This window comes from Lithobates pipiens, unplaced genomic scaffold, assembly GCF_037356315.1.
Source record: "Lithobates pipiens isolate NorthernLeopardFrog02 unplaced genomic scaffold, aLitPip1_a1.2 Scaffold_16, whole genome shotgun sequence".
Taxonomy (NCBI): domain Eukaryota; kingdom Metazoa; phylum Chordata; class Amphibia; order Anura; family Ranidae; genus Lithobates; species Lithobates pipiens.
In genome coordinates this window covers 457,320,125-457,333,892 of record NW_027507748.1, presented here as the reverse complement: position 1 = coordinate 457,333,892, position 13,768 = coordinate 457,320,125, and the positions used below count along the sequence as shown (strand labels likewise).

At 41.2% G+C, this 13,768-nt stretch overlaps 1 protein-coding gene across 2 annotated transcripts in view; it reads right to left on the bottom strand.

Annotated features, from left to right (window-relative positions):
• Positions 1-13,768, bottom strand: part of TUBGCP3 (tubulin gamma complex component 3) — a 151,973-nt gene that overhangs the window by 80,174 nt on the left and 58,031 nt on the right. Inside the window, exons 9-10 of one of the 2 annotated variants that reach the window (XM_077482881.1) lie at positions 13,160-13,228; positions 9,189-9,321 (exon numbers count right to left, since the gene is read on the bottom strand). In XM_077482881.1, coding sequence (XP_077339007.1) covers positions 9,189-9,321; positions 13,160-13,228 — 202 coding nt within the window. The remainder of the gene's footprint in view (positions 1-9,188; positions 9,322-13,159; positions 13,229-13,768) is intronic. The other variant, XM_077482882.1, reaches the window with a different exon arrangement.

Sequence of the window (13,768 nt, the reverse complement as noted above, 5' to 3'; positions counted from 1 at the left end):
TGACAAACCCCCGTAAACACTATGGTAATTTGCATTGCTGCCCCTGCCATGGAGAAGGGCACCTTAAAGAGAGATTACATTTTTTATTCCACAGGATCATTAGGTGGAAGAAAACTAACTGTTCTGAAAAATGTTCCCTACCCCCTCCAGCTACTTATTCTGCCAAACCTGTATAAAAAATATGATTTTTATAACAGTTTATTACTAGAATTAGTATTATACACATATATATATATACTAATTACTATGTGGGATGTCCCAGAGCAATGTCAACTGAGGGGAGGGAGACACAACAAAATTAGGGCACCATGAGATCAGAGGACTTATACTGCTGCCTGCAGTACACTCGCCCAAAGGCAACATCCTCATGTCTTTTTACATCCACCTGATAGAATCCGGTAAATGTATGGATTGAAGACCAAGTTGCGGCCTTGCGGATTTGAGCCATGGAGGCTTGGTGATGCACTGCCCACAACAGCCCTAGAGGAGTGCGTTTTGATTTGAGAGGGTAGAAACTAACTCTTTAAACCATAAGGTAGAACGATTACTTGTCGAATCCATTTAGAATAGTAGATTTCCATGCTGCCTGTCCTCTTTTAGGACCTTCAGGCAATACGAACAAAACATCAGTTTTCTGAATCTGAGCAGTCGTCTTGAAGTAGACTGCTCTCACCACATCAAGGGAATGTAGTGATTTTTCTTCCATAGAACAGGGTTCTGGAAAAAATGAAGATAGAACAATAGCCTGGTTTAGATAAAAAGCTGATACTACCTTCGGTAAAAAGTTAGGATGTGGACGCCATACTACTTCATCCTTGTGAACAATAATATGGCTCTTTACAAGAAAAAACAGCCAATTCTGATACCCTTCTTGCAGCAGATATGGTTACCAGAAAAAATAGTTTCCTTGTCAAAAAAGGACCAAGGGAATATGTCGTATCGGTCCAAAAAAAAAAAAAAGCTGTTTTGTAATGCCGCCAAACTAAATTCAAGTCCCAAGGGTTCAGGGGTGACCTAAGCAGGGATTAAGCCATGTTACCCCCTAAATAAAGTTAGGAACCAAAAAAAGCAAAGCAAGTGGTCCTTGAAATAAGTGATAAGGCCGAGATCTGTCCTTAGAAAGCACTCAAGGCCAGCTTTATTTCTCACTCCAGCTGAAGAAAGTCAAGGATTCTACCTTTGACCTATTTCTTGGGGTCTAAACTCTGGTTTCACACCAGGAGACATATGCTTCCCAGACTCCATAATATATAATTATGGAGGCCGGCTCCCTTGCATTAACCAAGATAGAATCACTGAACCTGACAGCCCAAGTTTCTTCAGAGTGTGGGTCTCAATAGCCAAACCGTTAAATTTAAGCATTTGTAAAGTAGGATGGAATACCGGACCTTGCAAAAAAGGTCTGGCCGTGGCGGTAGGGTTCATGGGTCCCCTACTGTCCTCCTTACGATCCCTGCATACCAAGATTTCCGGGGCCCCACTGGAGGCCACAAGAATCACGACTTCCCTTCCTGCTTGATCCAGCGAAGAAGTCATGGATGCAGGCAGAATAGGAGGGAATGCATAAATCAGCGAGAACCGATTCCACAGGAATTGCAAGGCATCTGTTCCGCATGCTAGCAGATTCTTTCGTTTTTGACACAAAGTTGTTGATTTCTTTGTTGAACCTGGACGTAAACAGATCTATGTCTGGGATCCCCCATCTTTGACATATTGACAGGAAGATATCGGGGTGAGGGAACCATTTTCCCAGGAACGACTGCTGGCAACTCGGGTGCTAACCAGGCCCGACCGTGCTTACCCTCCAAGATCAGACGAGATCAGGCGCTTTCAGGGTAATGTGGCCGTAGGCTTTGGAGTCAGACGCATTGGGAACCTAGAGCTTGAACCCTTTGTTCCAAGCCAACAGGATAATGTTTTGCAGCAGTCTCGAATGAAACTAAGCATAAGGGACGGCCTCAAATGAAGCCACCATTTTCCCAACAACCTCATGCAAAGTTGAATAGAAGAATTCATCTTGCTTCGACCACTTAAATCAGTTAATTTAGGGCGCTGATGTTTGCCTGGGGCAAGAATACCCTTTTCTGGGTGTACCTATGATCAGACCCAAGTATCTTAGCCCTTTTCGTTATTTTTTTTTTTTGTTAACAAAAGTTTTATTTGACAGTTAGAATGTACAAATATAATGCATAATATAGAGTTTCAAAATGGATAGAGTAAAAAATAACAGTACAAATTGGGATTTAAACGAGAAGCAAATGGTACAATTCTTAGATAAGGTAGATAAAGTGATACATTTAAGAGATTTGCGAGTCTATGGATGGTTCCTAGAGAGGATGCCCAAAATACCAGCGTTAACCCGCAAAAGGCAAAATTAGGGGGGAATAATAATAAGTAATTAGGGCAAGGACCAGTATTAACACTTGATGTCAAAGATATGCATGCTATCACGTAGGGTGTGGTAGATCCTTTCTGAGATCTTGAGCATCTCCATACGATTCAAAACTTGCAGCCAAGGAAGAGAACTAGTTCTCCAATTGAGTGCTATCATCCATTGTATCGAGCTAATTAATGAATGAAGCAGTCTAGTACAGGGTATTGGAGTGTTTGGAACATTGGCATACAATATGCATATTTGTGGTGTGAGGGAGATTTTGTGTTTGGAGGATAGTTCTAATCTGGTAGTAGCTGCTTGCCAGATGGGTTTGAGATGGCAGCAACTCCAAAAAATGTGTGCAAATGTGCCTGGTTCTGTGCATCCTCTAAAACAGTTAGGGGATGCTTCGGGGTAAAAGGAGTGAATTTTGGTAGGGGTCATATACCATCTTGAGAATAGCTTGAGAGGGGTTTCTCTAAAGGCAATCGCACTATTGCTTTTTTGGAGATTACCAATCATATTGTTCCATAGTTCAGGGGTAAATGTACAGTTAAGTTCCTCTTCCCAGTGTAGCATTGGGGCAGATTTTTCCGGGATAGAGATGGAGTTTAAAAGGCTATAGAGTTGTGAGATGAGACCTCTGACTCGTGAGGAGTGTATGCAGATATGTTCAAAGAGTGTCTCCGAAGAGAGGGTTTGTAGAGTGTAGTGAAGGGAAAAGAATTGTTTTATTTGATTTTAATGTATAAGTTCAGAATGGGGTAGGTTGTATTTTAGTTGAAGTGTGTTAAATGTCGGAAAAGTTGATTTATAGATAAAGGAACCCAATGTGGTGAGTTTATTATTGGACCATAATACAAATTGATTATGAACATCATTTGATTGTGAGAATCGTATGTCCCCTAAATATGAGGCTAGTGGGGGAGTGGCAGAGGCAAGGTTAAATGGAACTTTGATCTTTGCCCAAATTTGAAACAGTTGAGCGACAATCATGTTGGTTTAAATTGCGAAAATTGCATTGATCGGACCATAAAAGACCTTGTAAGTATAGAGGAAAGATTGATGATGATTCAAATATTTTCCATGGGATATTATAGGTAGGGGCATGCCATTGGGAAATTTGTGAGAGCTTGGCAGCGAGGAAGTAGTGCCAAATGTTTGGAAGGCCTAGACCGCCAAGGCATTGTGGTCTGTGCATAAGGGAGTTGCTACATCTAGGTTTTTTGTTTGCCCATATAAATTTGTTTAATTCTCTTTGGAGGGATTGAATTCTAGTTTTGGGAACGTTTATGGGGAGGGCTCTGAAATAATATAAAAGTTTAGGGACTATGGACATCTTAATGGCACAGATTCTGCCTAGGAAGGAGATATGGTAGGTGGACCATTTATTGAGTAGGGAGCTAATGTGGGAAAATAATGGGGGGTAGTTCTCCTTGTAAAGGGATTTGAATGAGGGAGAGATATGGATACCGAGGTACCTGAAGGAACTTGTGGTCCACGAGAATGGGAAGTTATGTTGTAGAAGATGTAAAATGTTTTGGGGGATGTTAATGGGTAGAGCTGAACATTTGCTGATATTGATACTTAAACCCGAGAGTTTTTGGAAGTTCTTTAGTTCAGAGAGAAGGTTAGGTATAGAAATGAGAGGGTCAGATAGAAATAATAAGGCATCGTCGGCGTATAAACGTATCTTAAATTCATGGGGGCCTTTGGTGTACCCTTTAATGTTGATGTTATTTCTTAATGCTTGGGCAAGGGGTTCCATAGCTAAGACGAATAAAAGGGGGGATAAAGGGCAGCCCTGTCTAGTGCCCCTACTAAGTGGGAAAAATTTGGAGTTCATGCCAGGTATTTTGATCCTAGTATATGGGAATGGTAGAGAGCGTTAAAGCCGTGTAAGAATTTGTCAGGGATTCCAAATTTGGGGAGGAGATAATTAAGGTAGGGCCAGTTGACGCTGTCAAATGCCTTATGAATGTCTAGGCTAAGGAGACAAACTGGTTTAGAGTGGAGGTTGGCATCTTGTATGATATTGGTGACAAGTCTAATGTTATCTACTATTTGTCGGTTGGGAATAAATCCAGTCTGGTCTATGTGAATGAGATTGTTAATGACTGCTGCAAGTCTATCGGCTAACAGTCTGCCAAAAAATTTTAGGTCGTTGTTTAGAACAGATATTGGACGAAAGTTCTGTGGAAGGGTGTGATCTTTGTGTGGCTTAGGGATCAATGACATGTTGGCTAGGAGCATTTCTTCAGGAAACTGGTTACCCTGGAGAATATAATTGAATAGGTTGGTTAATTTGGGAGCTAAGAGGGGAGTAAACTTTTTGTAGTAAGAGGATGTGTAGCCATCAGGACCTGGGGCCGTGGTCGTTTTGAGGGATTTGATGATTTTTGTAATCTCGGGAACCGTGCAAGGGTCATTTAATGATTTAATTTGATCATTTGTAAGGGATGGGAGGTGTAGGTTGTTTAACCAGTCAGAGGGTGGGGTTTGAGAATGGGGGCTTGGGTCAGAGAGTAGATTTTTATAGAAAGACGTGAAAATTTCTAGAACTTCTTGGGGGTGTGTAACCAGGTTGCCCTTATTGTCGCATAATTTATATAGGTGTGGTGGGTTAATTTCTTGTTTGAGTTTTCGAGCAAACATTGTAGATGTGGAATTGCCATGCAGTAGGAATTTAGCCTTAGAATATCTTAGGGCTTTTTCAGTATTTGCAGATAGTATTGTGTCAAGTTGTTGACGTTTTTCTTGAATCTGACGATTAATTTCTTGTGATGGTGAAAAATTTATCTTTTTGTATAAGAGATCTAGATCTTTGGAAAGGCACTTTATTGTTGTAAGTCTTTCTTTATTTTTAGTTGCAGCTATGTGTATGAGGTGGCCCCTTAAAACCCCTTTTCATTATTTTAAAGAAGATCTCTCCTAGGCTCAGAAACCGACCTAGATATTCCAAGTAGTTGAATGTGGTGACTATACTTTGGTCTAAGCGGGCTACCGACTGGACTATGAAAAACAGATCGTCCAGGTAAACCATAATCGTTATACCTTGGGCCCCTAATCTGGCTAGAAGAGGGGCCAGAACCACTCAAGGTGCAGTAGCTAGACCGTAAAGCAGAGCTACTCAGTTGAAAATTAAGATTTTCCACCTTGAAAAGTAGATTATACTAGTGAGCGAGGAAACAGGCATATGGAGGTATGCATTTTTGATGTCGATTGATGCCAGAAGTTCTCCTCCTTGTAGGATGGAGGTAACTGATTGGATTGACTCCATGGGAAAAAAAAGAGTGGTTATATTCAAGAATTGAATTTAGATTTTTGAGATCCAGAATGTCCATTTGGATTTAACCAAACCCCAACCTCTGCTTTTACATGGGGGCCACCATGATAACTTTTTTCCAAAAGATGGTCCAACGCTTGAGAGAAAGATTACTTTTTCTCTGGATTATTAGGAACGTCTGATCCGAGAAAATGGGGACATGGGAACTCTTGGAGCTCCAGTTTGTATCTTGGAACTATTGAGGAAGTCTCCCATTCGTATTGACACTCTTCTTGCCAGATCCTTGAGAACTGCAGAAGAATTCCCCCTATTGAGCGAGCGGGGGCGCCTCCTCATAAGGAACCTTCAGTATCTTGTAGGTTTCCTCCCCCAAGACCTCTTTTGTCCCTGGGGTTAACCCTGAGGATTACCTTTTGAACCTGACGGCAGAAGCCGTCATGACTGCCTGGAGGCTGATGCCCCTGGCACAGAAGGAGCTTTAAAAAAAAAAATGGTGCTTAGCGAAGGGCACAAGGCCTAAAGGGTAGAATCTCTCATAGCAACTATTGCAAACATAAAGCTGCCAGATCCTGGGCCTGCTGAGCAGGATAGCCTTGAACACCTGTTTATACTGGTCTCTCAACGATTAAGCAATTACTGTCAGCGCAGGCTGAGACATTCAAACTGAGAAAACAGAGAAAAAAAGTGTGTTTTTTTTTTTTTTTAAATAGGAATTCCAACTTTTTATCCATTGGATCCCTGAGCATTTTAGCATTGTTTGCCGGACAAGTCAAACTCTTATTCACAGAGGATATAACAGCACTAAAGCGGTTGTATAGTCTATTTTTTTAACTTTTACCTGCAGGTAAGCCTATAAAAAAAAATAGCTCCTAAAACTGTACAGTTTAGGAGATATTCCCTGTGCAATGAGGTGCTGACTCACTCACAGTGCTGGAGCCGCGATACCCAGAAGACACGCCTATGCCTCGTACACACAATCAAACAATCCGGTGGAAAAGTCTGGAGTCCGCCGGACAATCCGCCCGTGTGTAGGCTCCGGCGGACTTTTTTTACCCAAAAGGACTAAGAAAGTATTTTTGCACTCCAATCTGGATAAGGATACGGATAAGGGTCTGATATGGACCTAGGGGGGACCCCCACGCCGATTTTTCGGCGTAGGGATTCCCATTTAAGTCCATACCAGGTGACGGGGCCAGCGACGCCTCCTTCGCTGGTCCTGGCTACCTGGAGACGCGCTCCGTGTGTGGGCGAGTCCGTTCATTTCAAAAGTACGGCGGATAGTCCGGCGGACTTAGTACGCCGTATTAGTCCGCTGCAAAAGTACCGTGTGTGGGCAAGTAGCTCGTTCAGAAAGTCCGGCAGACAGTCCGGCGGAAAGTCAGCCAGACTAAGTCCGCCGGATAGTCTGCTACATGTGTACGCGGCACAAGGCAACATGTCATCTCCCTCAGCGTGGACCAGGTGAGTTACCAACGCCTCGTTCTAAGGTATTTCATAATGAGCTAGTATGCGGTGCATACTAGCTCATTATGCCTTTTGCCTTACAGGGGTTTTAAAAAAAAAATCTTTGATGATCCCTAGGAGCGCCATCAAATCTATCATAACCAAATGAAAGGAAAATGGCACAACGGCAAACCTGCCAAGAGATGGCCGCACACCTAAACTCACAGACCGGGCAAGGAGGGCATTAATCAGAGAGGCCGCACAGAGACCTAAGGTAACCCCTAGAGGAGCTGTAGAGTTCCAAAGCAGAGACTGGAGTATCTGTACATACGATAACAATAAGCCGTATGCTCCATAGAGTTGGGCTTTATGGCAGAGTGGCCAGAAGAAAGCCATTACTTTCAACAAAAAACAATACGGCACGTTTTGAATTTGCGAAATGGCATGTGGGAGACTCCCAAAAGGTATGGAGGAAGGTGCTCTGGTCTGATGAAACTAAAATGTAACTTTTTGGCCATTCAAGAAAACACTATGTCTGGTGCAAACACATCACCCAAAGAACACCACCCACACAGTGAAACATGGTGGTGGCAGCATCATGCTGTGGGGATATATTTAAGAAGTCGGGACTGGGAAACTGGTCAGAGTTGAGGGAAAGATGGATGGTGCTAAATACAGGGATATTCATGAGGAAAACCTGTACCACTCTGTGTGTGATTTAAGGCTAGGGTGGAGGTTCACCTTCCAGCAGGACAATGACCTCAAACACACTGCTAAAGCAATGCTTCAGTGGTTTAAAGGGAAACAGGTGAATGTGTTGGAATGGCCTAGTCAAAGTCCAGACCGCAATCCAATAGAAAATCTGTGGTCAGACTTCAAGATTGCTGTTCAAACCATGAATGGTTATGCACATTGACTTTTTCTGTTATTTTGTCCTATTTGTTGTTTGCTTCACAAAAAAATAAAAATCTTCAAAAGTTGTGGGCATGTTCTGTAAATTAAATGATGCAAATCCTCAAACAATCAATGTTAATTCCAGGTTTTGAGGCAACAAAACACGAAAAATGGCAAGGCGGGTGAATATTTTTGCAAGGCATTGTATATGCAGCAGAAGCAAAAGGCCCAGTTTTCACGTCATCCCAGTCAGGCTACCACAGCAGACCACGACACTGGATCTTTATAGCACCCTACTGGCTATCTCACATGATGCCACCGCCTGTCAAGGCGAGTGCCCGATGCAGGCTCCTGTGCAGTCACAGCTTACAGACCTTCCCCTATCGTTCTTACTGGGGTCTGGGTAAAGCCCTGCTAGAAATTAGACATCCAAATGGTCCAATCTGGAAGACCGAGGATTAGCAGATAAATGCAGTTAGAATACCTTTCTCAGCAAAGAGTGACTGGTCCATTACTTACATACCTAGCAAAATACGGAAGCAATACTGATGCAGTGCTCGGAGTGGCAGCATTATGCAGGGTTTCAGTCAAGTTTTGCTATATGCCAGTGTCCAATCATCTGCTGGTAGAGCATAATTAACCCTTGTGGGTTCTGTGATGTATGATTACCAAACTATGCAGGAGAGTGGAGGCTTTAAGTGGAAAGGCACTTTTTTTTTTTAACCCCTTGGCATGCTTGCACACAAATATGCGGCCTCTTGGTGCTTGGTCCTTGGCGCTTAGGGGCCGCATATTTGTGTGAATAGCTGTCCATACAGCTGGGCCGAGCCTAACTGAAAGCTTCCAATCGCTGCATGTGATCGCAAGCTTTCGGATAACATGATCGCCGTGACCTCTTAAAGAGCCGGGAGGTGCCGGCTTTAAGAGGTTAAGGGAAAAAATACAATCAATGATAAAGGAAATTTACTTGCATACAATTGCATGCCATCTACCAAAGTAATATCTTACAACAGTGGTACAGAACTCCAGCCTTCAATGCATGCATACACGCCAGAAGATTTGGAAAGGCTAACATCTTTTAGCTGAATGAACCAACCCGCAGATAATTCCCTGCTGCCTGATAATTAGAAAAATTCTAAAAAGGCTCCTGAAAAGGGAAAAGTGTAAGAAAATATGCAATTACCAGCTCACCTTGACAGTGGTCAACAAGTGCTGCAAGTGTTTTCAATCTAATTTTGGGATCATATGTCCATACCAAAAGGCGACGAAGAGTTAAACTACTTTCAAGTCCTAAATTAACACCTTGGTCATCTTCTGCCTGTAACTTTTATAACAAAAGAACACATTTATTATAATTTTTAAATTTTCATACAGTCCTAAGCAAAGATTCTGGTTGAACTTGGTTTTGTTAAAACAACTTCTGAAGAGAATAAACTTAGAGAAAATATATGACAAGCATATGATAAGTACTATTCTATAAAATGTAATTTGTAGGGCGGTCAAACATTCAGTGCAAGCAAGATGACTTTAGCTGTGTTCAACAAAGAATGGGAACAGAATTTCGTAAAGCAAGAGCATAATAGAGACTAAGATCACAAGACCACAACCAGTGACTTCAGGATGGCAAATGAGAGAAGATTAGGAGAACATCCTAACATCCTGCACTTCCATGCCCTCTAATTGCCTTGATGATCATTCCTCCCCATTCATACAATCTCCTGTTTCTCTGGCGATTCCAACCATGCATGCTCTACTTCCCCCTATGATCATTCTTCTCCACATAGATCTTGGTTTGTACAACAAACAACAACCTATGCAGAACGATCTATATTTCAAACATTACAAACTAACAACAACTATACAAGAACATCACACTCCAAAAATGATCACATGTATGAACCGCTAAAGCCCCTTAGCATCCATCATTCATAGCCATTTTGTTAATGTGATACTGTCACACTGGAAAGGGTTAAACAAACGGATAGGTATATGGGTCATGAAAAACTTAGGCCAATTACAAATATTGCTTTTATTGTGGCTTATATTTACTACCCCTTATAGCTAACTGGGCTTCCTTAAATGTTTTTGTTTCCATCAACTTTACTGACATTAAGAGGGTACTGTAGTAGTCATATGCAATACTATTCATGTTGTGTCTTTTTCTAAACAAATTGGTGCAGGTATGTCAATCTTTATGTATTCTGGTTAAACATATGGGTATAATTCAAACAGTGCTGATATAACACATATAAAATGAAAACAGTGCTGCGCTGTAGATAAATAAGAATATATAAAATAAAGTGCAAAAGTGTTTTATACTAAAAACACTAAAAAGAGGTAATTTCTTATGGTAAAGCATAAATATGAAATCCTTAAATGTATAAATAAAATAAACATATCACATGTTAATCTTAATCTCCTCAGGTTAAAAAAAAACTGTGATAAAATGCCGTGGTGGAATATCCATAAAAATCCTTATTTTCTGTGAATAAAAATAAATAAATGTGCCCGTGGAAAGTTTTTTAAAACATAAAGTGCAGGATGTACAGTGACTGGATAATAGTATCAACAAACAGGAGTAAAGTGCTGGTGATCACTCTCTGCAACGGAGTGCTGGTGATAGGTGGCTTCTTGTCCTCTGTGTAGGGTAATATGTGGATGTCCTATCACCTTATCGCTGTAAGGTATCAGCATATGGGTATATCTTTGTTATGGAACCAGTGTGTGTCCCCAGGTAATCGTCCCGATCTGGTGTCTCCGACTCTGCTGGTATATATTGCTTATCTGTAATCAGCGTCCCCTTTGTGTCCCTGGTATGTCTGGATCAGGTGAACCTCGCAATGGGGGGGGGTTGTAAGGAACAGGAGGGATGCTCGATAGTGTGTAGTCATTTTTAAAAGAATTTATTTGATAGCAGCAATATAAAATAGGTACTCACATTAGCATGTATAGAACAGGTAACAATAAAAACGAGCAGCAAGCTCTCCTACGTCACTTCCGGTGTCTTGTATTCCCAACGCATTTTCGTCACAGTCACGTGTATATGAGACACCGGAAGTGACGTGGGTGAGCTCACTGCTCATTTTTATTGTTATCTGTTCTATCCATGCTAATGTGAGTACCTATTTTATATTGCGGTTATCAAATAAATTCCTTTTAAAAATTACTACACTATCGAGCATCCCTCCTGTTTCTTACATCCCACCCCCATGCCCCATTGCGAGGTTCACCTAATCCAGACATACCAGGGACATAAAGGGGATGCTGATTACAGACAAGGAATATATACTAGCAGAGCTGGAGACGCCAGATCAGGAAGATTACCTGGGGACACACACTGGTTCCATAACAAAAATTTACCCATATGCTGATAACTTACAGCGGTAAACAGAGCCGGAGATGCCAGATCGGGAAGATTGCCTGGGGACACACACTGGTTCCATAACAAAGAAATACTCACATGCTGTTACCTTACAGCGGTAAGGTAAGGGGACATCCACATATTACCCTACACAGAGGACAAGAAGCCACCTATCACCTGCACCCCGTTGCAGAGAGTGATCACCAGCACTTTACTCCTGCTTATTGATATTATCATCCAGTCACTGTACATACTGCACTTTATATTTTAAAAAAACTTTCCACGGACTCACTTATTTATTTTATTTACTGAAAATAAGGATTTTTATGGATATTCAACCACGGCATTTTAGCACTGTTTTTACCTGAGGAGATTAAGAGTAACATGTCATATGTTTATTTAATTTCTACATGTAAGGATATCATATTCATGCTTTACCATAAGAAATTGCCTCTTTTTAGTGTTTCTAGTATAGAGCACTTTATTTTATATATTTTGCATATTATTTATCTAAAGCGGAGCACTATTTTCATTTTATATATTTTACTTGAATTCTGACATTTTCTTCAGTGTTTGCAGCAATATTTATCACATTTATTTGGTTGGCGCAAGGATATTATTTTATTATATTTCTGATATAACATTTTATTTTATGCTCATTCACATGTCATCTAAGTGCATGTTGTACTCACTTAACCTTTAATATGTTTCCTGTGTAAAGTGTAGGTCTGAAATGCAGTCGCTTCCTAGGCGTACACAAAACACATCCAACGTTAGGAAACGTGCACTATGCTAAAGCTGCACAGCTATGGTAACTTAAAGAGGAAGTAAACCCTGATGAGTTTACTTCCTCTTTCATTCCCTGCAAAGGCAAAGCATAATGGACTACTATGCATCGCATAGTAGCCCATTATGTGTCACTTACCTGACACAGGAGCCAGCGAAGTCACTGCTGTCCCCTGTAGTCCGGCGCATCCATCTTCTCAGTGGGTCTCACAGCTCCGCCGCTGTCATTCGGCGAAGCCGCGATGACGTCACTCCCGCGCATGCGCACGGGAGCCGAGACGTGTGGCATCTTCGTTATCGAGAATGCCACGCTCAGTGCGCCGGCGCATGCGCCGTAGACAGTGGTACCTGTCTTCGGGCAAATATCTCCTAAACCGTATAGGTTTGGGAGATATTTCTTGGACCTACAGGTAAGCCTTAATCTAGGCTTACCTGTAGGTCAAAGTGGTTTGTAAGGGTTTACAACCACTTTAAATCAGCTTAGAACAGCCAACTCTAAACATAATTATTATTTTTTTAAACACAATTAGCCCGCCAATCAAAACATTTAGCTGCCCCCCACCCCAGGCTGGGGGATCCAAAGCCAAATGTACTCATGGACCCAAAGCTTATTTTGTAAAGAAAAAATAAGTCTTTAAAATATGACTTTTCACATTGTTTTGGGATAAAGTAGACACATTGGGGTTGGTTTACTAAAACTGGAAATGCTAAATCTGGTTCAGCTCTGCACAGAAACCAATTAGCTTCCAGGTTTTATTGTCCAAGTAAATTGAACAAGCTGAAATTAGAAGCTGATTGGCTACCATGCAGAGCTGCACTTCAGTTTTAGTACATCAACCCCATTGTGTTCTATGTTCATAAAGCAATGTCCCTTTTGGGCAGAGGTTTTAGATTTAAAAAAAATGGTCTAAAAGTCTAAACCACTGAATAGGCAACATTATTTGTTCAGTCTTTTTTCAGTAAAAGCAAATTATTATCTAACCATTTACTAAAAGTGTCCTGTAATATAATATACCTGAGAATGCAGAACTGAAAGAAGACGATAATATTCTTTAAGTTCCTGATGTAATGCAGCACAAAAACTCTGTTAAAAAAAGAGAATATTAATGAATTACGGCATCTGTATTTATGAAGAAAATAGAAAGTACAAAATAAGAGCTCAAAATATGACAATTGGGAAAGAGATTACAGGTGTCCCCCTCTTTTAAATTTTGCCTCTAAACTGTAACGTGATACAAATTTCTGCTGCAAAATCATCCTACGTAAAATCATCCATCCAGCTTAACAACCTCCAGACCGCCCACCGTGGATATACGTTGGTATTTTCACGTTAAATTACGTTGTTATGGCAGCAGATAGCTGCCATAACCCTGGTATTTTTCTCCACAGTGGTCAGTCCGTTATAAGAAAAAAATGGTCTCCACAGCAGGGTTGCATTCCATAGAATTCTTACTAGATCATGACCAGTTTGAGACATAAAAGGGGCAATCATAAATCCCCTTAGAACATTCCACCATCTTGACAGGGTATAGGGTCTAATGTCATTAAAAGATTTGCAGAAATCTGGTAAAGCAAAGCACAAATGGAAATTCGTAAACAGCAATAAACAAGAGACTTGTTCGCT